This window comes from Mytilus edulis, chromosome 12 (assembly GCF_963676685.1).
Source record: "Mytilus edulis chromosome 12, xbMytEdul2.2, whole genome shotgun sequence".
Classification (NCBI taxonomy): Eukaryota; Metazoa; Mollusca; class Bivalvia; order Mytilida; family Mytilidae; genus Mytilus; species Mytilus edulis.
The window spans coordinates 64,147,636-64,170,805 of record NC_092355.1 but is presented as its reverse complement, the minus strand read 5'-3'; the positions used below and the strand labels follow the sequence as shown (position 1 = coordinate 64,170,805).

Genomic DNA, 23,170 nt, shown 5'->3' with positions numbered 1-23,170 from the left:
AAAAAAGGCGGGTTGAAGCTTGGTTGAAGGCTATCTAAACTTCCCGCTTATATGGCATTATTAAAAAAAATGTCACTAAAATAACACCACTGCGTGACTAAAATGTAGCAGATACACACACCGAGATCACACAGCACAGAGAAACGAACAAACAAATAATAGAATTGTCGACACAAACTGCGAACCGCAAAACAGCAACGAACTGATTTCATCATCTGCAACTGACAACATAGGACATCACAAACAGTGACGCATTTATGTTACGAATGAATAATCCTGAACTTCATATACTTATTTTGACTATTTGCTGTGAAATACGGTTTAAATGTACAATTTTATTTTGCTGTTTACTTGTAACTAATGTACTATAAGACTATATATTCATGTGTTAAAAATAGCATCATCTTATTTATTTGTTTAATTCATAGAGCTCTGGGCAATAGCAGGGAAAATTCACATTGAGCACACGAGAAACGTCGGCACAATCTTACATTTTCCGTCTGCCAAACTGAATAACCTAGAGAGAATTTATTCCAACCAGCCTCAACAAATGTTTTATGTTTTGCTGAAAAAATGGTGTGACGTTGTTAAAACAAAATATGAGAATCACAGACGTTTGCTTGCAAAAGTATTTTTTGAAGCAGAATACAAGAACATATCTGACAGTATGAATGAAGATATTAGTGGTAAGTAGTCGATCCTTTGTATCCATGTACAAATAAATCAATGCAAATGAAATAGGATCGAAATATTTTAAAATCCTAACATTTAATCTTTAATTGTTGTCCTGCATTTTTTTTATATCAAGCTCGTACTTCAGATTTGATAGGAGTAAAAACATATTTATCATTTTAACAAACATAATACACGTTGTCAATTTTATATTGAAGTAAGATTATTGATTTCTTTTCCCGGTAATGCAATTTAATATTTGAAGATGAAGAACACTTTAAACGGAGTTTATCATGAGAGCCGTTTATTTACAGTTAAATATAAAAAAAAAGAACGCCAACTTTTGAAACATTTAGCAGAATTTATATGATAAAAAGGATAATTGATTATTTTTATTTGATATTGTCTATCAACCAATTTTACTAGAAATGTATATGTAGTCAAAACACCTACTATCACGATGATAATACTCCTTTGTAATTTCAGTTCACTGTCAGTGTTTCGACCTAGTGTTAGATAAAAGTGAAACTCAACATCTAAAATATGTTGCGTCTAAATTAGTTTTTACTGATATACATTCATTAGTAAACCTGTAATTTTGATAGCCAAAAATGTATCTAATCTATTGTTGTTTTGATTGGTTCCCCCACGAAGAAGGGCTGTTATAAATTATAAATTGTTTATTATTTCATTAAAAAGGAATAATTCGTAATTCTATACTTGTCGAAATGAGTTGTTTTTGTTTTTTGAATGAGCTTCTCAAGAAAAATGAGTAAACACTACACTTTTCGCTTACTCCACGTTGATGATTTGAAATACATACTGTATTGCCTATATGATCAATGCAACTTTCGCCTTTAATTTGAGATAGAGAAAAGCACACATACATTCTAGTCTGCCGCATCAAATTTTTTTTTCTTTTTCTTTTTACTGAATTCCAAATGTAAAAAAAGAAAATGTGGCATGATTGTCCACAATAATAAAAAAAAAAAAACCGTAGAAATCCCTTCTTCACCACATGGCATTCAACAATGAGTCGAAAAATAAAACATCCAAAAAGTTATCTTTAAAAGTACACTAGAACAATTGAAACGCTCTGATGTATAAACTAAGCAATTAACAAGATAACAGAAGTCTTAATATTAATGTTCCTTTTTCGCAGCAAGATCATGATGATGTAAGATCTGATATATCCATGAAATCGTGATAGTCCTATATATATTTATTTGTCAACACGATTTAGATTTATATATATATATATATATATATATATATATATATATATATTCGAATAACACATGTATGTAGCTTTTTTTTACGAACATTTAATTTTCTGTTGAATACAAAAATACAAGAGCTCACATATATTTATCGCTTTGTATTACAAATTTAGATTTAGGAATAGGAGTGTGTAATTTATACATGCTGTATTCATCTATTTGTTTTCAGATGTTACAATTCCCAGTGAACTTACCAATGATCTGCGTGATGTTTGTTTTGATATTCCAAATTCAAACGAAACTCGTAGCAGTCGACCAGGTATTTTAGCATAAATTAATTGTTATAACCTATATGTTCGAAAGGTTTTTAAAATATATTTTTCTATTTTATTTTTCGAGATCAAACTCATTTGAAGAACACCACTTTTCCAATTGTATGAATGCAAAACAGTTCATTGTTATATTGGTTATTACATAAACCAACTATTATAAGGTCTTCATGCCGTCAATTATATCAATTTCCTTAATTAGTTTCATCGATTGATTTGTCATGAAGGACAAAAAAGAAATCGGGGAAGAATTTGACTGATGTTGCTGCTCGAGCTTTGGTGTCACTTCATTATGCCATCTGCATTTCTTATTTGAGAAAGTTATTAAAATATTATTGTTTTACTCATGAGAATTTGCTCGTTGAAACTGGATATGTTTGATAAGACTCCCGAACAAAGTTTGGAGACTTATTGGTGTTGTTACGTTCTTATTCTTTTTCTTTTTTTCCATCGCTTGAAAGATAAATTTGTCATCAGCGAATCTCAAAAACAGCTTATCGGATTTACTTAGGGTTCCATAAAGTGTTAGACTAACATTTCTAGGGGAGTAATGAATCTTTTATTTGTTCATTGTAGTCTATTTAGGGATATTTTTAGGGATCTAAAGAAGGGATGGGTTAACTATAGAACCCTATAGGATTTCATTTTTTAAAATTTTCAAATGACTTGAAAATAGTAAGTGATAGACCGAACTAGATAAAATTAATCAGATAAAATATAGAGTGTTATCTCGGGGTCACCTCCACTCCCTTCAATTTGAGAATGTGCTTGTCGAGATCACAGCCCTTAACCCATATATATTTTTGTATTGGACAATAAGACACATCAAATTAAATATTGGTGTGTTTCCTAAGGTCACCAATCCCCTCTGGTTTGAGAAATTGTAAACGGTCAATTTTCCCCACCCCTAATCATATATATTCTATATTATAAAAAAAGTCAAATATAATGAAGGCAACTCCAATTTCCTCTTTTGAGAACTTGTAAACAGTTGAGATCTCCACTCTTAGACCATATATATTACAGTTCGTCATTTCAAGAAGTTTTTAATGACATACAGGGTCAATCCCTAGTCGTCAAGTATGCGTATCAGGCGACCATGAGAATGACGAATTGCGGGACATTTGTTCATGGATACTTCGTAACAGCATCCTGTTACAATTATTTGTCGCTTTTATCAAATTCATATGTAATCTTTGTGCTTGTATATATTAAAGAGAATATATTAAATATCTGTTTATGCCATAAATCTGAATAAAATTACCATTGTTGTCGAAATCATTTAAAGCTGGGCCTCTCAGTGGGTCAAACGTAGATTATTTCTTCTTCTCTTGAAAAAAATATTCTTTTTTAGAAACAATAATATTTGTTTGCAATATCCCAAACACTATCACTTAATGTGAACTGTCATCAGATTTGTTGCAATATTTTTTACAGAAAAAGAAGTACGTTCGCATGATGATATTTCAACGGAAACCCATTCTAATGTATCACGCAAAGAATGTATGATAGATATGCTGAAAGATCTTAAATTGGAAGAGTTTCATCCTTCAAAAATTTCTCTACTAATGATAAATGAAATCATTCAAAATTCTACTGATGAAAAAGTGACTGAAAAGTCTATCCCTTGGTTGTTACTCAGAAAATTCATGAACCTTAACTACAAGGGAAGAGACGAAGATTTAAATGCTCTTTATGATTATGATGAAGATGAAGACGAAAGGTCTGAAAAAAATAACATTCACCTACATCCGTTAGATGTCTTTCTTCTAACTTATTTATGTTGCGATCCTATTCTACAACAAGAACTGTTATCCAAAATGTTTTTCTGTCGACTTGCTGTACCATTTATTTATCGCAATTTGGAAGACAAACTAAACATGTCAAAATGGGCTTTTCGGAAAATTGTCATAAGTAGAAAAAGGGGCGAAGAATGGGTAGAGAATGATGCTCTGTCGGAGCTTGTTAAAATAGTTTCTTTCATTAGAGTCGGACCACAGACACATGACACAGTTTCCAAATCAAATATGATTAACGAATTAATATCGTTTCCACCAATGTCTACATTTTTTAATAGAAAAACTTGTGTATCGTACGAAACCGAGAAACTAATAACAAATGGAATGGTGGAGGCGTCATGGTTTGTTCCTTCTAACCGTTCATACGACAATTCACCAATTACATTCCAAGACGTGGTTATGTTTTTGAATTTGAGGGGCAACAGTTTGGAACACGACGAAGAAGTCAGATTGGTGTTTTCTATTTCAGATGTTATAGTTGTTCACATAGATGCCAACATTTTAACTAAATCCAATATTGTCCTACATCTTGAAAAGATGCATTCTTTTGGTAAATTGATGATTTATGGTATAGATTGCAAAAAGGGAGAACATGGAAGCAAAGCTAAATTTAACTGCTTCAAGGAAAAAATAAAAGAAAATGACGTAAGCACAAAATGTATCGAAGTAGCTGGTGGAATTGATCTAGCACTTGTTAAAAGGTTTAAACGATATATTTTAGATTTTCTATCAAAAAACAATGCAAAACAATTTTCAGAAGTGATATCAAATATCAAGTTTGTAGATGACAGTTTTTCCGTTGATGGTTATAGAATGGCTAAGGATATAGTAGATATTATAGACAAACAATCTGGAAACTACGAATGCCCGTTTTTCCCACTACAAGATACAACATGGAAAAAATTATGCGAATGCACGAAAGAATTATTTAGATCAAAGTCGAAAGAAGATGAAGATATATGGAGAAAACTTCAAAAAAAAATTCTACAGGAACAGTTTAATTGGATTAAGAAAAGTAGGACCTTGCAACATTTTGCACGCAACAGGCTCAGTCAAGGTTATGATAATAGAAATACTAACGAAACTCTTTTTTTCATTGCATGGATAAAATCACTAATGGAGGAAAGGTTAAGAACCGTTAACAAATATAAACAGAAACAGTTCAAATTAGCACCTTGCTATGAACATTTCATACGAGAAATGGGTCAGGCGTTTTCAATTGTCGACACATTTCCACGAGAAAACATCTATAAATGGGATGCTAGAATATTTCCATCGTTTGTTAGCAGCATGCTACAGTTTGGTTTTCCATTTGAATTGATGGACGGAGACACTGGTATGGTGCCATTGCAATGGGTAAAAGCCGTTTTTAGTCATCTTAAAGAAGACATTGGTGATACAACGGTATATGTTATATCTGTACTTGGTATACAAAGTTCTGGAAAGTCTACACTTCTTAATACCATGTTTGGACTGCACTTTGCAGTAAGCGCCGGGAAATGTACTCGTGGTGTATTTATGCAGCTTATTAAAGTTGAAGACCGTACCTTACCATTCAATTATTTACTTATTCTTGACACAGAAGGGATTCAGAATGACACGACAGACCGGCGTAAATTCGAAAATGAACTTGCCACGTTTGCAATTGGTCTTGGAAATATTACTATATTGAACATTAAAGGTGAAAATACATCCCAAATAATTAACTTCCTTCAAATTGCCGTCCATGCTTGTTTAAGACTGAAAATGGCAAACAATAATATAAAACTAGAACAACGGTGCGTATTTGTACATCAAAATGTGAGTGCCCATGATGCATTCGACAGATTGCAAGAAGAAAGAGACAAACTTATACATACATTAGACACAGTGGTCAAAGAAGCTGCTACAAGTCTAGATCGTTCTGATATATTCTCATTTAAACAAGTTATTGGAATAAATGCTGATAAGGACGTATGGTATTTTCCCGACTTATGGCAAGGAGAACCTCCAATGGCGACTGTTACACCAGGTTACAGTACAAAGGTTTTAAGTTTAAAACGACACATACTACATAGCATTGCAAAACAACATGGAACAAGCTATTCTGTAAATGAAACATATACAAGAATTGAAGATTTTTGTAAAGGAATACTTACAGATAATTTTTTGTTCAGTTTCCAGAACAGTCTTGAAATCAGAGTTTACAGAGAAATGGATTCAGAATTTCAAATTCATACATGGGAACTCGAATTGATAACTGACGAATTGATCTCTAAGACAAGTGATAAAATTGCTCAATGTACAGAGGAAAAACTTGAGTGTGTTTGTGTAATGTCTTGCGAAAAATTAAAGAAAACGTTAGAAAACCATTTTACTTTGAGAAAAGAGGAGTTCCTGAATTTTATAGAGACAAACAGATTTAGAGATATAATGAAGCAGTATAAAGGATGCAAAACATTACAACTTAATGAACTGAGAGAACTACTTATAACGAAAGGACAAAATAAAATACAACGTCTGAAAAAACGGCACCAGTCCTCCTTAGATCAAATATCTAAAATGAAAAAACATATGAGAGAACTAAAAGAAAAAGCTCAAGATCTGGTTGCGAAATGTAAAACAAATGAGTTATCAGAAAAAGACACGATTTATCATTTTAACGAAATGTGGGTTAAATGGTTGGACGGTATCTATTCCATCAAAGATGAAAACATGTTGTCAGTTGACAAGATCGTTCAAAAAAAAATGTTTGAAATGTTTCATTTAGAAACTCCGTGGTTACAAGACGAAATAAAAAAATATAACTTAGATGAATATCGCACAATGAAAACACTTGTAAATAGTATTCCATTGAATCAGCTTCATGATGATCATATCACATCGCCATTCCCAATAGATGTTGATCAGTCAAAAGATGCAGTTTTGTTAAAACTTAAGCTCAATGCTTTCAAAACAATCAACATAATAATGAAAAAAATTGATACTTATATTTCTTCATTACAAAAGGAATATCTTCCATTCAAAGAGTCGTATGCTACAATAGTATTTAGATTTTTGATTGAAGACCTATACGCAAATAATTCAAACACCAGTAACTCTTTTTCACTGACAACAAAACTTCGTGCAAAACTGGCAGTGCATATAAGAATGTACATAGGGAAAGTTTTTACTGATTTAAATAAAGAATGGATGGAGAAAAATGATTTGAAAAAACAAACGGAGTCTGAAAGACAAACATATTTAGGAGACTTTTTAGGCATGGTGAAAGACAAAACAATAGAAATGAGAATGGCAAATTTGTTTGTAAAAAAGATGCAGAAATTTATCACGGAAACCGTTCAACAAAACATACCTGCAGATGTGGTTAAAAGTATAATTCCTGGCATTTATAATACAAAGCATAACCTAATGATAGGAATAATGACATACCTGGTACACAAATCTGACTTTGATGAATATAGGCAATTTCTTGACGACAGTTATTTATATGCGCTCGATTATCTAACAGAGTTAATTAATGTAAAAATGTTCATCACCAAAGGCCACGACAATGAATACACAAAAATTGCAGAGAAGCACATCACTATAATCTTTGAAAAAATTGAGGAAAGCATTGACCATGCTACAAAATATTTCAACGAAAACTGTTGTAGTAATAAGCAGAAAATATGTTTATGGTATAAATTATTTGAGCAGAAGTTTAATACCACTTTCATGGTCCCAAATGGTATATTTCTAACAGATATTGAAGATGAAATCGTAGATATTTATAATTACAAGAAACTTATAATCGGCGAGCTTAAACAATTAAGGGAAACTATAAAAGATCAATTCAAAAATCAAACTGCAGAAAATGTAAAGTGGGCAAAATCTCCTTACCAAAAAGTGTTCAAACAGTTATGGGGATGCAGAGCTGAATGCCCTTTTTGTAAAGAAAGTTGTAAGAAGAACTATCAACACAGAGGGGAAACTCATGCATGCATTGAGCACAGACCTCCAGCTTTATGGGGTATACGGAGGAAATCCACTAAGATGATGGCAACGATGCCTTGCAATTGTTTAGTTTCCTCAAGTGAAACATTCCTTTGTGATGCCATTTTTGATAGTAAACATAAGTGCCCCGGGAAATGCGAAGGAAAATGTAAATTGCCGTACAGTAAATATAAAACACTGATACCTGAATGGACTATTGAAACAATACCTGTCTGTCAACCACCAAAATACTGGCGTTGGTTCATGTCAAAATTCCAAAAAGAGTTGTGCGAGGCATATCGCTATATGCCGTCAGAAAATAATTCAGAGGAGCTCTCTTTCCAGGATGCAATTGATTCTCTTACCTAATATTCCACGTGCAATACCAAAGATACGCTGGATGTTGTTATGACATAATTGTACAACCTATAGTCATTGATTTAACAAGAAAAACGTTATAAAGACAACAAAATAGTCCTTTAAAAAGTTAAAGTCCTTTAATCATAAACTGGTAGAACTTGTGCCTGTAAATATACAACTGATTCTGAATCAATTTGATATTTGAAATAAAATGTTCAAAATTTCACTTGAATTAACATTAACAAACTAGTAATCGGAATTAAATTGACAGAAAACTGTTAATGACGAACCCGTTTTCTTTCATTTTCGACCTTTCCACACATCTGTTAATTTAATACCTAAGGTTTATGTTTGTTTAACAAACAAAATTAACTTATAAATGCAAAACACAGATATGAAAACAGGCAAGGGACTCCCGGCTTTGATTGTATGTGAGAGTAATTGTATCAGATTTACGTCCCATTTATATTGTACCATCTTGACCTATTAATGGCAAAATGGAGAGAAAAATCTGTCGCAGTATATATTTACATATAACTATGTTTCATTCCGTTCAAAATTTTCAGATACTCCCTAACACAGTTATCAATAAAATTGTTGATTTGTATTAATATCCTCGTAATACCTAAAAACGATGTTGAAAGGAACAGCAACAAAAGCTCTACGAAAAATGCTTTATAGGTTTGAAAACGATTTTATACCAGTTTCAATGTTTTTGTCGATTTTCTCGAAAACTATCCATGAACATCAGCAGCTATATGTCCATTAGCTTACAAAATAATGGAATACCAAAAGAGAAATCATAATTCAAAAAAAGGAAAAAAACACAAAAATTCCCAAAACAGTTTACAAATCATAACACGAAGTTAAGGACTTAAGAAAAGGATGCAAGTGATTTTAGAGGCTTCTGCAGGTTAAGCAGATACAGATTCACAGCTGAAGTGTTGATCGTGATAATAGCAAGTACTAATTTTGTGATCGATCTCAATTGGTGATAAGTCTTATTCTTTAAACATAGACGGGATTATGGTTTTATAATTAAAACATGTTCAAGGTCAACTGTGAAACCGATTTTCATTGACAGTCTACCGAATTACTTTCAAGTTTGACGATTGATGTTTGCTAATATTATTTTTGGATTATCGGTTATTTCGATACGTGATTCTTTGTTCAAAGTGGAAACTACTGATGATATTGTTATTTTTGAAAACTGGGACTATTTACAAACAAAAAATAGATCTAATAGGGACAAAATCCCTGTTCTTGTAGATTTCATGAATGTGACTTACTTAATTAGACTATTTACCGGATCTTAATATAGACACAACACGACGGCTGCCACATGTTGAGCAGGATCTGCATACCCTTCCGGAAAACTTGAGATCACACCAAATTTTTGGAGGGGTTTGTGTTGCTTAGTCTTTCGTTGTCCATGTTTTGTGTTCTGTACTATCTATGAGTATGACTGTCCATCTGGTATCTTTCGTCCCTCTTTGATGAGACAACAGAAACACAAGTACAGTTAAGAATGGTTCATCAATATGTGTTGTGAACATTAAAATTAAAATAAATTATCAAGGTCTGATTGAAAACTATACGACAGTAGATGTATCAAAGTTAGCGCTTAATGTTGTGTGAGAGTTACACCACAGACAGTGTTATGTGAACGTTGGTTATTCCCATAGCTAGGTCAGTAGTCCTGTTCTTGACAAAGTGGAAGCCAAGTGATGCATTTAATAAAATGAGTTCAAATGATAGGCTAAATAGAATCAAATTTTTAGTGCATTAAATGTATAATCACAGGCATTATCGACAATCACAGAATTCAAAATCATTCTTTTTTTTAAGGTCATATCTTCAAATGCAATCAATGTCTCCCACGCAGTCTTTTTTCTTTTCAAACAGAGAGAGAACCATATCACAACCGGTAAAGGCATTGATCACAATTAGTATGTTTGATCACTAATTGCCTAGTAAATTTTGAAAGGCCATTGAAAGATATTAATTCAAAGTGTTTTGCCATGGTGCTAACTTGAAATACCTCACGTGGTGGATAACACTGAACATCCTGAGCCTTTGTTGCTACAACTACCATACTCATCAAAGATTTCATCCTCTCTTGTTACAGTTTTAAGGAATTTTATTAAGGTAAGGACATAATACCCAATCAGCATACTTGTTAGGAAAGACATTGAAACTGTAACAATAGTGGATGTCATCTCGGACATAGACAATACTGGTAGTTTGAAGGCTTCTACAAGAGGCAAGAGCTACATTTTGGGGAAAGGGAATACACAGACGTATTCAGGGTCAAAAGAAATTCCTCAAAATTAACAAAGTTTTCTGAGAGATGACGACAATAAGAAAGAACTTTTTAGTTATCATTCACAGCAGCTTGCTCAATACAATTTTGAGGAAAAGATAGTTGTAGCAAGAAATGTTCAGGATGTTCAGTGTTATCCACCATTTGATGATGCTTCAAGTTTGCACCATGTTTACACGAAGAGACTTACACTAGAATCAAGATGGATGTGTCTGATGCAGTAAAACTCAGACTTAACGGAGTCATGACTCAAACCGTCGATACTGATGTCATTGCTGTTTCGCTATTCCGGTACGAAGCGGCAGACAAACTTTGGTTTGCATTTGGAAGTAGGAAAAACTTAAGATATATATCTATACATGACCTTTGAAATGCACTGGGCATTGAGAGATAACATGTTTGATGGAAAAGGAACTGCGTTGGTGACATGGGTGGCGTTTGAAGATGTGACTTAAGCACAAAGCAAGAATACATGCGATTTCGGAAGAGGAAAGACTAATTGAGGCTATTCCCACGACTCGGTCTGGTGTTTTTCAGCATGTAAAGCGAACAATTTACCATGGTGGGTATGAATGGGTAACAAGCTTGAAATTGGTTCCTATGCTAACTAGTCCAGACGCTTATGAATGGCGAAGGAACAAATATGATCCATGGGAACCCTTTTGGACAACTCTTAATGAAACCTCTTCATCTTATTAGGTGCTTGTACATTATGGATGTAAGAAACAATACCAGTCTTTGTAAATGTGGAAAATCAGCTCCGATTGTGAATAAACATGTATTTACGACCTAACGAGTATGCTGATTGGGTATTATGTCCTTACCTCAATACAATACTTTAAAACTGTACCACGAGTGGATGAGTTCTCGAATGCATATGGTAGTTGTAGCAACAAATGATCAGGATACTAATATCTATCAATGACCATTTAAATGCACTAGGCAATGAGTGATCACACACACTTATTGTGATCCATGCCTTTACCGGTTGTGATACAGTTCTCTCTTTGCTTGAAAAGAAAAAAGACTGCGTGAGAGACGTTGATGGCATTTGAAGATGTGACGTTAACATAAAGAATCGATATCACCGGGGTTTAACTGTAAGATCGCACAAACTTAACAGATGGGGTTAACATGGTTAACGAAGCATGAAAATAAACATTAGCGCAAAAGGGAAGGCTAATTGAGGCTATTTCCTCAATTTGGTCTAGTCTTTTCTAGCACGTAAAACGTGCAATATACTAAGGCAGGTGTTAAAGGGGACGAGCTTGGAATTTGCTCCTATGCTACCCAATACAGGCGCTAATGGATGGCGAAAGGACAGAGGATCCCTTTAATAAAAACTCTTTCTGATGCCTCATCATTTTGTCAGAAGCTTGTGCATGTGGATGTTAGAAAGGAAAATGCGGTCGATCGTTGTTATGTGAAAAATCGGGTCTACAGTAGTCTGCCTTGTGTATATGTAGTGGTAATCGTAAATAAACATGTATTTTTGGCCGAATAGTAGTAGTAGTGTTAAAAATATTTGTGTACTTTAGTAAATTTATTTTGTTTTAATCAATCTATCCAAAACTCTACATCGAAGAAATTGACGCCAGATTGTTCTTTTTTTACCGGAAGTGTCAACTATGTTTTTAAACATTTACAACCAGCACAAAAAACAAAATTGTCTTTACATTTTGAAAAAAGTTGAATATATAGATAAGAAATTGATATTTCTATATCCGCCATTTTGGATATTACCTCCCTTAAAAATAAGCTTATTTTAGTACAATGTACGCCATATTAGGTTTAACCGGAAGTAAGGTTTTTCAAGACATATAATCTACATTATATATCTAAAAGTAGAAAAAAGGTTTTACCAAATATTATGATAGTAGCATGATAGAAACATCTTTTCACATACTAGCCTTTGATATTGGGCTGAATTAAGTATGAAGTCAGCCATTTTGGATTTTCACGGAAATGTGACATTTTTGTAAATGCCTCCCTATCTGAACTAAAAGAGTAATGGTTGAGAAAGGTCTATGCTAAATTTCATGCTTGAAGCAGGATGTGCACAATTGGTCACAAAGCCGCCGTACTATAATAAACTATGTACAAATTGTAATACTAGCTCTATTGAAGATGAATATCATTTTATACTTGAATGTAAAAGATATAGTCAAATTCGAGAAAAGTATATAAAAAAGTATTATTGGAGAAATCCTTCTACATACAAACTTATCCAGTTGTTATCTGTCAGAAATATTAAAGAATTGAATAACTTAGGTATATTTCTTAAATCTGCAGAAAAACTTAGAATTTGATTGTAGTAAATCATATTTTTGTACTCACATTATTTAAGTATTATATCATTCTCCGCTCGTATTGCGTATTATGTATTATGTATTATGTAATATATGTTCTTTCATGCACACCTTATATTTATATACATTATATATCTCTTGTTGAATTATTATATTGGTGTACAATTGTGTATGTATCCTATAAGCTGTATTGCTTTCGGAATAAAGAGTTATTATTATACCTACTTTAGTGATTCATTGGTCAAAGATTTTATTTATGGATTAAGATTGCTTTCGAGATACTTTAAACAAAAAATTGACTAAAATTTGATGCAAAGAATACATTTATTTATACGACCTCCATGTTTGTCTGAAAAGATTTTTCTCATGTTCATTGATCATTGAATTGCTAATCAAATGAAATGCTTGAAGTAAAAACTTTCTTTCACTTTTTTTAATAAATTCAATTATAAACACTAAAAAGGAAAAAAAATCAGTTTTAACAGGCTTGTTATGATAATTATAAATTAAATGTAGTTTTTTAAATATGTTAATACGATAGAAATAATCAATACAAAAGTATTGGATGGAGAGTGGTTTCATTGTGACTCATACTACATCTTCTTATATATGCAGGTACATGGGGTCATGATGATGTATCCTGTTCTGCCAATTTTTTCGAGGCAATCATTTGTCCAAGTTCTGTTTGCAAGCTATTCTATATAAATAACCTTTATTTGTCTTCATGTGAACTTTTTCTCAGTACATTAGCTATGTCAAAAATAGATTGTAAAGGAAAATACAGTATTTGAGGATGCAGTAATTATGTATTAACAAACGGATTTAATTTAAATAGATAACTTTTCAGAAATTATGATCAAATTGGCCTGTTTGATTCACTGATCTAATCATCAAAATACAAAGATCAAATAAATAAAACAAAATTGTCAACAGATACTGTATGGTTTTTTTCATTAATCAAACTGGAATAGAAAAAAAAAGAAACTATACCAAGAACAAAAGCCCATACGTTGTCATGTACTACCGGGATAAAAAAAAAAACACATTGATTGTTTATGATTAAAAACGGTGTTATTTTGTGGACTTTAGCGGAAATTATTTGTGGATTTCAGCCGAGCTTTTGAAATAAGTGAAAAGAGTACGGACATTAGCGGAGTTATGGATCTAAGTGGAATTATTTGGTGAACCTTAGCGGCGTTGTGGAATTAAGATGAATTGTGGACTTTGACGGTAACACACTGGTACAATTGAGTTATCATTGTTCAATATTATTCTCGAACTGTTAGATGTTTTCTTCTTTGTATCGATATAATATCTAAAACCCTTTTTAGCTGATTTTTATAGTTTGTATTTATGTTGTACGAATATAGCACTCTGCCAGGTTAGAACGTAGGTTTTACCAACATGTCTAACCTTTTCATTTTCCTTATGTAACTGTCCAAGACAGGACCCTGTGGCTGAGTGGAAGTGGTTTTTGTTGTTTCTCATATTGTTTGTCGTTTATTGTTTGTCCCATATGATTTGGAGTGTTTGTATCAATGAATTTGCTGAATATATATAAACATATCTAAGACTCTGGTAGCGATTTATATTTAAGAGCATTGTTCATTCTAAATTTTCAAATTATTTATTAAAGGTAACAGTAGTATACCGCTGTTCAAAACTCATAAATCCATGAACAAAAAACACAATCGGGGTAACAAACTATAACTGATGAAAACGCATTAAATATAAGAGGAGAACAACGACACAATATTAAAATGTAACACACACAGAAACGGACTAAGCATTAGACAAAATCCTATAAGAATAACAAATATAACATCAAAACCAAATACATGAATTTGGGATAGATAATTACCGTGACACGTCTTATAGTAATGTGAATTCACACTCAAAAATAAGAGAAAACAAACGACACAACGTTAAAATGTTACACACACAGAAACGAACTATAATATAACAATGGCCATATCCATATAACATTGTTTAAGTGAAGACACTCCATAATCTTGTCACGCGATTTATAATATATAAGAAATCTATAATTATGATGAATAAATCGTAAAAATCCAGAAAACCTCTGTTAATAGAAGTTTTAAAGGAACAATCCTGATTATTGCCTGATTTATATCTAATCAATAAAATATTGGAGACACAACACTTTCCATGAAAGTGAATATGGCGGTGTGCTTGAGCACACAGTCGGTGGTTAACAATCGGGAGACTTTGTCAACAATATGATAATCAGAAACTATTTGAAAATAAATTCATGTAAAGATCTTCACAACTATTTTTCCTAAATAAATTTGTACAATATATATCAAGAAGTTTATATCGATTGTATACTGTGTACAAGTTTTTATTCATTGCAAAGTGTACTTCATTCATTAAGTTAAACATATGTTGTCTGTATAATGAACCCTATCATAACTATATAAATGTTAATTTATTCCCCTTACAGTACAGTAGGGGACTATATATATAGACGTGTCACAGTAATTATCTATCCCAAATTCATGTCTGAAATGTCCCTCTGCTTTGCATTATGTCATTACAGACACCCTTAACTATTATCAGATAGATTGGACATATTGCATGGCCATTATGAAAACACCCATTAAGGTCAAGGATCAGTAAATGAACTAGTCCATAGATTTTTTTTAAATTTTGAACTCAATTAGATATTGAAAATATACATCCAAAAATGTAAAAAAAAGTATATGCCACCGACTTCGTTTTCGAGAAAAATCAATTTTTAGAATGGTCCGGGAAGGTACTAAATTACATTGAATATATAGGGAAAATCCTTGTTTTTCTTCTACATTTTTCAGTTCCATGTATAAATCACACAAATCACTCCATAGATTTAAAAAAAAAAAAACATTTTCTTCTTCTTTGTCTTACCAATTAGATGATGTAAAAAAGATATATATGGTCACCGACTTCGTTTTCCCGGTCGAAGCGACGCAACCTCAACATTTTGCAAAAAAAAAAAACATCAAAAATCGTGACGTCGTCAGTTTTATTACATAACGTCAAGTTATCATACTATGAAATTCCAACGTCTTGGTGTTGATTATGCATGATTATTATATATTTTGTATCGATAGGTTCTTTATATCCTAAGGGTCCGTCATTTATACATTTTGATTTTGTATCACCAACTAAAATGTAGATGTGCAGAGAAATGCGTTGTCGGAATTAAGTGTGGTAAATTTCAATTTTTATATAAGGAAAGTCATATGAGGGTAATAATTTAATTTGATTATTACACAAATATATTATACCTTCAACCAAAAAAAATAATCTTTCATGAGACTTGTACAATGATGCTATCTGAAATGTGTGAAATATTTTTTACAGATCAGGCTGCACGCAAAGAGTTTATGCTAAATATGTTAAAAGAACTTAAATTGGAAGAGTTTTATCCTTCAAAGATTTCACTACCAATGATTAATGAAATCATTGGAAAATCTACTGATGAAGAATTGAATTTAGAATCTATCCCTTGGTTGTTCTTCAGAAGATTTATGAATCTTAACTACGAGGGAAGGGAAGCAGATTTGATCGCTCTTTATGGATGCCATGACGATGAACACGACGATTTTTCTTTTGACAGACCTGACAAAACTGTCATATCTTTGCATCCGTTAGATGTCTTTCTTCTTACTTTTCTATGTTGTGACCTAATTCTACAACAAGAACTTGTATCTAAAATGTTTTTTCTGTCGACTTGTTGTACCATTTATTTATCGCACTCTGGAAGACAAACTTATAATGTCGAAGTGGGCATTTCGAAAAGTTGACATTAATAGAAAAAAGGATGGAGAATGGGTAGAGGAAGATGCACTGTCTCAGGATATTAAAAAAGTTACTTTCCTTAGAATTGGACCTTCGACACATGAAACTGTTTCCAAATCAAACATGATTAACGAAATTCTATCAAATCAAAAGCCTCCTACATTTTTTAATAAAAAAGCTTGCATGTCATTCGAAACCGAGAAATTAATAACGAATGGAATGGTTGAGGCGTCATGGTTTATACCCTCTAATAGCGATTCAGCAAATGTTTCCCAAGACGTGGTAATGTTTTTGAACTTGAGAGGCAACTGTTTGCATTACGAGGAAGAAATCAGAACTGTATCGTCCATTTCAGATGTAGTCATTGTTCTAATAAATATCCACAGTCTTGATAAATTAAATATTGTCCAAACCCTTAAAAAGATACATTCTTTTGATAAGTGTATAATTTATGGTATCGAGAGCAGAAAAGAAGAAGCTGGGGACATAACTAAAGTTCAAGACTTCAAGAAACAATTTTTGTTAAATAACGAGAACATGATCAGGGTAGGAGGTGAAATAGACTTTACCATTGCTCAGCGCTTTCAACGAAAAATACGAAAGTCTTTATTGAATACAAAGGCAAAAAGGTTTGCAGAAGTGATATCAGATATCAACTTTGGCGATGAACATTTTTCCATTGAAGGCTATACAATGTCTAAAGACATTATTGATTTTATAAACAAACAACCTGACAAACGCACACTTTTTCCACTACAAGGCAGAGTATGGAAAGAATTATGCTTTTGTACGAAAAAATTATTTAGGTCAAAATTAGAAGACGAACTAGAAGAATTGAAAAGAATGAAATATAAAATTGAGCAGCAACAATTTGATTTGATTGAAAAAAGTGAAACCTTGCAGCAATTTACACGCAACATGCTCAGTACAGCCAAACTAAAAGAAAGTAATAACGAAAAGCGGTTTTTCATAGCTTGGATGAAAACTTTCATGGATGAAAGGTTAAGATCTAATCAAAAATATAATCAGAAAACCTTAAGTTTTACACTCACACATTGTTATGATCATTTTATACGAGAAATGGGTCTGGCATTTTCAATTCAGGTTCAACACACAATTGAACGCAAAACTACATACAGGTCGGAGGTTGGCATATTTCAAAAGTTTGTAAGCAACATGCTACAGTTTGGTTTTCCATTTGAGTTCATGAACGGAGACACAGGTATGGTGCCACTGCAGTGGGTAAAAGCCGTTCTAAGTCAATTGAAAGAAGATATCGGTGATCAAAACGTATATGTTATATCTGTACTTGGTATCCAAAGTTCTGGAAAGTCTACTCTTCTAAATACTATGTGTGGACTCCACTTTGCAGTCAGCGCTGGAAGATGTACTCGTGGTGTATTCATGCAGTTGATCAGAGTTACAGACGATACCTTACCATTCAATTATTTACTTATTCTTGACACAGAAGGTATCCGCGCTTCTTTGGATCAGACTAGGCGTGTTTTTGAAAATGAACTTGCTACGTTTGCAATTGGTCTCGGAAATATCACTATATTGAACATCAAAGGTGAAAATACTTCTGAAATAGAAAATTTCCTTCAAATTGCCGTCCATGCTTGCTTAAGACTAAAGATGGTAAACAAAAATCTAAAAATGCAACAAAGGTGCGTATTTTTACACCAAAATGTGGATGCCCATGATGCAGACGTTAGATTGAAAGACGATATAGACAAACTTATGCATAGATTAGACGAAATGGTCAAATATGCTGCTCTCAGTGAAGATCGTTCTGACATTTTCTCATTTAATCAAGTTATTGGAATAAAACCCGAGTCGGACGTGCGGTATTTTCCCAACTTATGACAAGGAGAACCTCCGATGGCGACTGTTGCATAAGGTTATAGTAACAAGGTAGCACTTTTAAAACACCACATATTACATGACATCGCAAAATCACATGAAACAAGTTATTCTCTTACAGACACAATCATCAGAATTGGAGATTTTTCTCGCGGAATACTTGCAGAGGGTTTTGTGTTTAGTTTCCGAAACAGTCTTGAAATTAAAGTGTACAGAGAAATGGAACTTTTTTTATCAAAAAATGACATGGATGCTCGAATGTGAAGCTGACGAATTCATCTCTACCATAGTAACAAGACGTATAGCTTGTACAAAAAGGGAAATTATCGATTCTGTTTGCGAAAAGAACACCGAAGAACTAAGGAACAATTTAACAGAAAAGTTGTCTATGGCAGAGGAGGACTTCAAAGATTATGTAAACAGACACAGACTCAAAAATATAATGGAGCAGTATACAGAAATAAGAATTTTAGAAATTAAAGAACTGAAAAGACTGCTTATACTGAAAGGAACAAATGATATAGAGCTTCTTAAATCGTGTCATCAATTTTCTTTGGATCAAATTACTAAAATGACAAGACATAAAAAAGAGCTAAAGGAAAAAGCTCAAAGTTATGTTGCTAAATGTAAAGAAGAAGAGTTATCAGAAAAAAGACATGTATTCACTTTTTGATGGAATATGGAATAGTTGGTTAAAAGGCATCGATTTCATTAATGATAAAAACCCGTTGCGAGTGGAAGAGATCATTGACAAAATCCTATTTGATACATTTAAAGCCGAGAAATCACTGTTATATGAAGAAACAAAAAAAAATAAGGCTTTTCGGGATAGATATCGGCATATGAAAGCACTGGCGGATAGTGTAGGATTGGACCAGCTTCAAGATGATCATATCACATGGGCATTGTCACCGGTCGATGATCATACAAAAGATGTAGTTTTGCTGGAACATAAGACAAGTGCTCACTTCACAATCAACATCATTATGAAAAAAATGATAATTATATTTCTTCGTTACATGAGGAATATCGGCAATTCAAAGATACTTATGCCAAAAAAGTGTTTTTTATTTTGATGAAAAGCTTGGATAACAACAATTCCAACACCAATAGCTCTTTTTTGCTGACAAAAGCACTTCGTGCAAAACTAGCAGTGCATATCAAAATGTTTATAGTGGAAGATTTTACTTGTTTGAATAACCAATGGCAGAAATGATATAAAAAAACAAATGCAATCTGAAAAAGAAACATATTCAAAATATTTTATAAGCTTAGTGAAAGACCCAGCAACAGAGGTGAGGATGGCACAACTTTTTTTAAGAAATATAGAACGATTTATTATCGAAACCGTTTCACGTTAATTACCTACCATTGTTGTAAACAGTATCATACCTGACACTTTCAATACAAAGTATAGCCTAATGATAGCTATAATGACAAATTTTGTTAATAATCCCAATTTTGACGAATTTATGCAATATATTGACGACAGTAGTTCATATGCCCTCAATTGGCTGACAAAGTATATTAACAAAAAAATATTTGCTAAAAACGGGCAAGAAAATGAATATACAAGATTTGCCGAGACTTCCATTTCTAGAAGTTGTATGAAGATAAAAACAATCTTGAAATCTCTTGTCATCAAAACCAGCGATGATAAAAAAGCACGTATGTCTGAATGGTGCACTATATTCGAGGAGAATCCTTACAAAGATAACACGGTCACAAAGGGTACTTTTCATACTGATATAGGTGACGAATGCGTAGACGTGTTTCATTTCAAAGAACTTACATTGAACGAGTTTGAAAACGTTGAACAAAAAGTTAAAAATAGTTTCAAATCAGAGGTTGCTGAAAACGTTAAATGGACAGACTCACCATATCAAAAAGTGTTTAATTGGTTATGGGGATGCACTGCGAAGTGCCCTTTTTGCAATGAAATCTGTCAGAAAAGGGATAAACACAAAAGGGAGACGCATTCCTGTATTCAACACAGACCTCCAGGTGTTTTTGGTATACGACAAACACGAACTCAAATGATGGCATGGATGTCTTGCAATTGTTTAGTGTCTTCAGATAACTACTTTCGTTGTAATGCAATTGATACGAAACTGAGATTTAAAAACTCTGGGAAGGATGGATTGAACTGTTTACATAAGTACAGGAAATATACAGAAGTAATAGATAATTGGATAATTGAACCATCTTCTTTCGATGAACTTCCAAAATACTGGATTTGGTTCATTTCACAATTCGAAAAAGAACTTTGCAAAACATATGGTTATAAAGCATTTGAAAATAAAATGGACGAATGGAAGAAGATAACTGCAGATGATGCAATCAAGTCTCTAACCATCAACATGATCAAGAATGAAGATAGCCCTAAATGAAGATGTTAGCCTGGGAATAAATATCATTGCAAACTTGTGCGTTAAAAGGTCAAGATTAGAACGTCTTAAATCTAAACTATTGATCCAGTTATAATGATTTATCTGGCATTGGCGATAAAACTCGAAAGTTAAATTATTCTGCGGAGAAACTTTTTTTACCTGATATACAACACACTTCAATCAACAAATAGATAAACACAATCGTTAATAGTTCACTTTGAACATTATGTGTTAAATTTCATTTAACAATTTTAAAAGTTAATTGTAAAATAACTGTTTTCCTGCCGGTACAAGCAAATAAAAAATCAATACTTGTTTGTATTTTATGAACTGTTTTATAATCTGAAAATGTATAAATTTATCTATGAAATGCTCTCTTTTTTCATTTTTCGTTTTTTAGTATATCTGTCAATTGAATACTTGAAGTTAAGCTTGGTTTGTAAAATCACAAAAAATACTTAAATCCGAGGAAACTTTCAAAACGGAAAGTCCTTTATCAAATGGCAAAATCAAAAATTCAAACACATCAAATTAACGAACAACAACTGTCACTTGGTACAGGCAATTTCTAAAGTAGAAAATGGTGGATCAAATCTGGTTTTATAGCTAGCTAAACCTTTCACTTGTATTATCTACAAGTACGATCTACAAATAAGTTAAGCTTGACCAAAAATGTCATTTGGCTCAATATGTCCTTTAATAGTAGATTTTTTAACAATTGTTTTGTAACTTTTGATTTTCTTTTTAAAAAAAACTTCTTTGCATTTACTTGGCTAAATATAATCAAACTGTACAACAATTACCATAAGAGTATTTATTTTAATAATATGTTCGATGAGCCCGCCTGTCAACAAAGATTACCAAAATGGCTTCAATTATAACATGCAAGTTTTGTATATTACTCTGAAAACCGTCGAAAGAGTAAGAAATCTGAATTGGTAAAATTGTTCAGAATAATGAGCTATACCAATTATCCATATTCTGTAAATCAACTTATTTTCGCGAGCGATTATTTTTGCGACTTGCTCGAGTGAAAAAATATCACAAATATAAATCGAAACGAATATGTATAATTTGGATCTTTCTTTATTTAACTACATCTAGTAAATTAGAAATTACGAAATTAAACTGCCGCGGAGTGTACTAGAAAGAGTAAAACGCGAAATAAAGTATCCGTGAAAATAAGTTGGTTTGCAAAACTTCGTCAAAAATTGTCAGTTGATTTTAGGTAGGAGTTTTTGCCCTAAATTGATTTTGCCACAATTATTTACCTTTAATCTTGAAAACTATGATTGATCTAGAGAAACTTATAATTGCAAAAATGATCAAGAGGACCAGTTCTTCAAACACGTCTTAAGGTTGAAATCCTCAAATGACTTCTTAATATAGTTATTGGCCTTTGATGCCAATTTGTACAATTTATGTTGCTCTGTTTGTCTGATATCTTTTTACAAAAAAACTTATGATAGATATACATAAATTAAACGTACACAAATGATCAACAAGACAAAATCTACAATTAAAATTAATAGCCGACTACTTATTGGAGTAAATACAATTTTTGCAGTTTTATTTGTGTTTTGCCTAATATGATACACTTAAATTAAAGAGATAAAACTTAGATAATCAAAAAGGATAAGCAAGGCAAGATATACTAACAAATCAAAGTTTACTGGTATATTTAGATGAGTGTTACTTTGCATAGGAGTTGTTTACCCTCTTTTGTGTTTAGAGCAAAAGCTAAATAATAACATGACGAAAGAGGGCAACCAAACAGACCTTAATGATCAGCAGTACGAGATTAGAAAACAAACACGCCAGAGATTGTTTTCCATAATGTTATTTTCGTCTACAATGTTTCAGTGTGTCCTTTGTTTAATATGCACATCAATGTGAGCGACAAGTCTCTTGAGAATCTCTAGTTTAATATTGGTGTTGCTTGTCACACTTTTAATTGCATTTATACATAAACGTATGCCTACCTGAATACTAGAATGTTATTGCACAGGACAACGAGTTGTTGACCATGTTTCTGACAATGCATTTCACTCTGTCTTGTACCCTTTCATCTGTTCATCTCTTCTTTTTCAACGAAACATAAAGCATGCATACTTTTCTCGAATGGAATATGCAAAGGTCATCAAAAT

General features: G+C 32.5%; 2 protein-coding genes across 2 annotated transcripts; both read left to right on the top strand.

Moving 5' to 3' along the window:
- The first annotated feature begins 3,735 nt into the window (after positions 1–3,735).
- On the top strand, positions 3,736–8,343 carry LOC139497766 (interferon-induced very large GTPase 1-like). The gene has a single exon (XM_071286002.1). The coding sequence runs from the start codon at positions 3,736–3,738 to the stop codon at positions 8,341–8,343; it is 4,608 nt and encodes a 1,535-aa protein (XP_071142103.1).
- Positions 8,344–16,746: 8,403 nt separating this feature from the next.
- On the top strand, positions 16,747–18,636 carry LOC139497765 (interferon-induced very large GTPase 1-like). Its single transcript, XM_071286001.1, has one exon. The coding sequence runs from the start codon at positions 16,747–16,749 to the stop codon at positions 18,634–18,636; it is 1,890 nt and encodes a 629-aa protein (XP_071142102.1).
- The last annotated feature ends 4,534 nt before the right edge of the window (positions 18,637–23,170 follow it).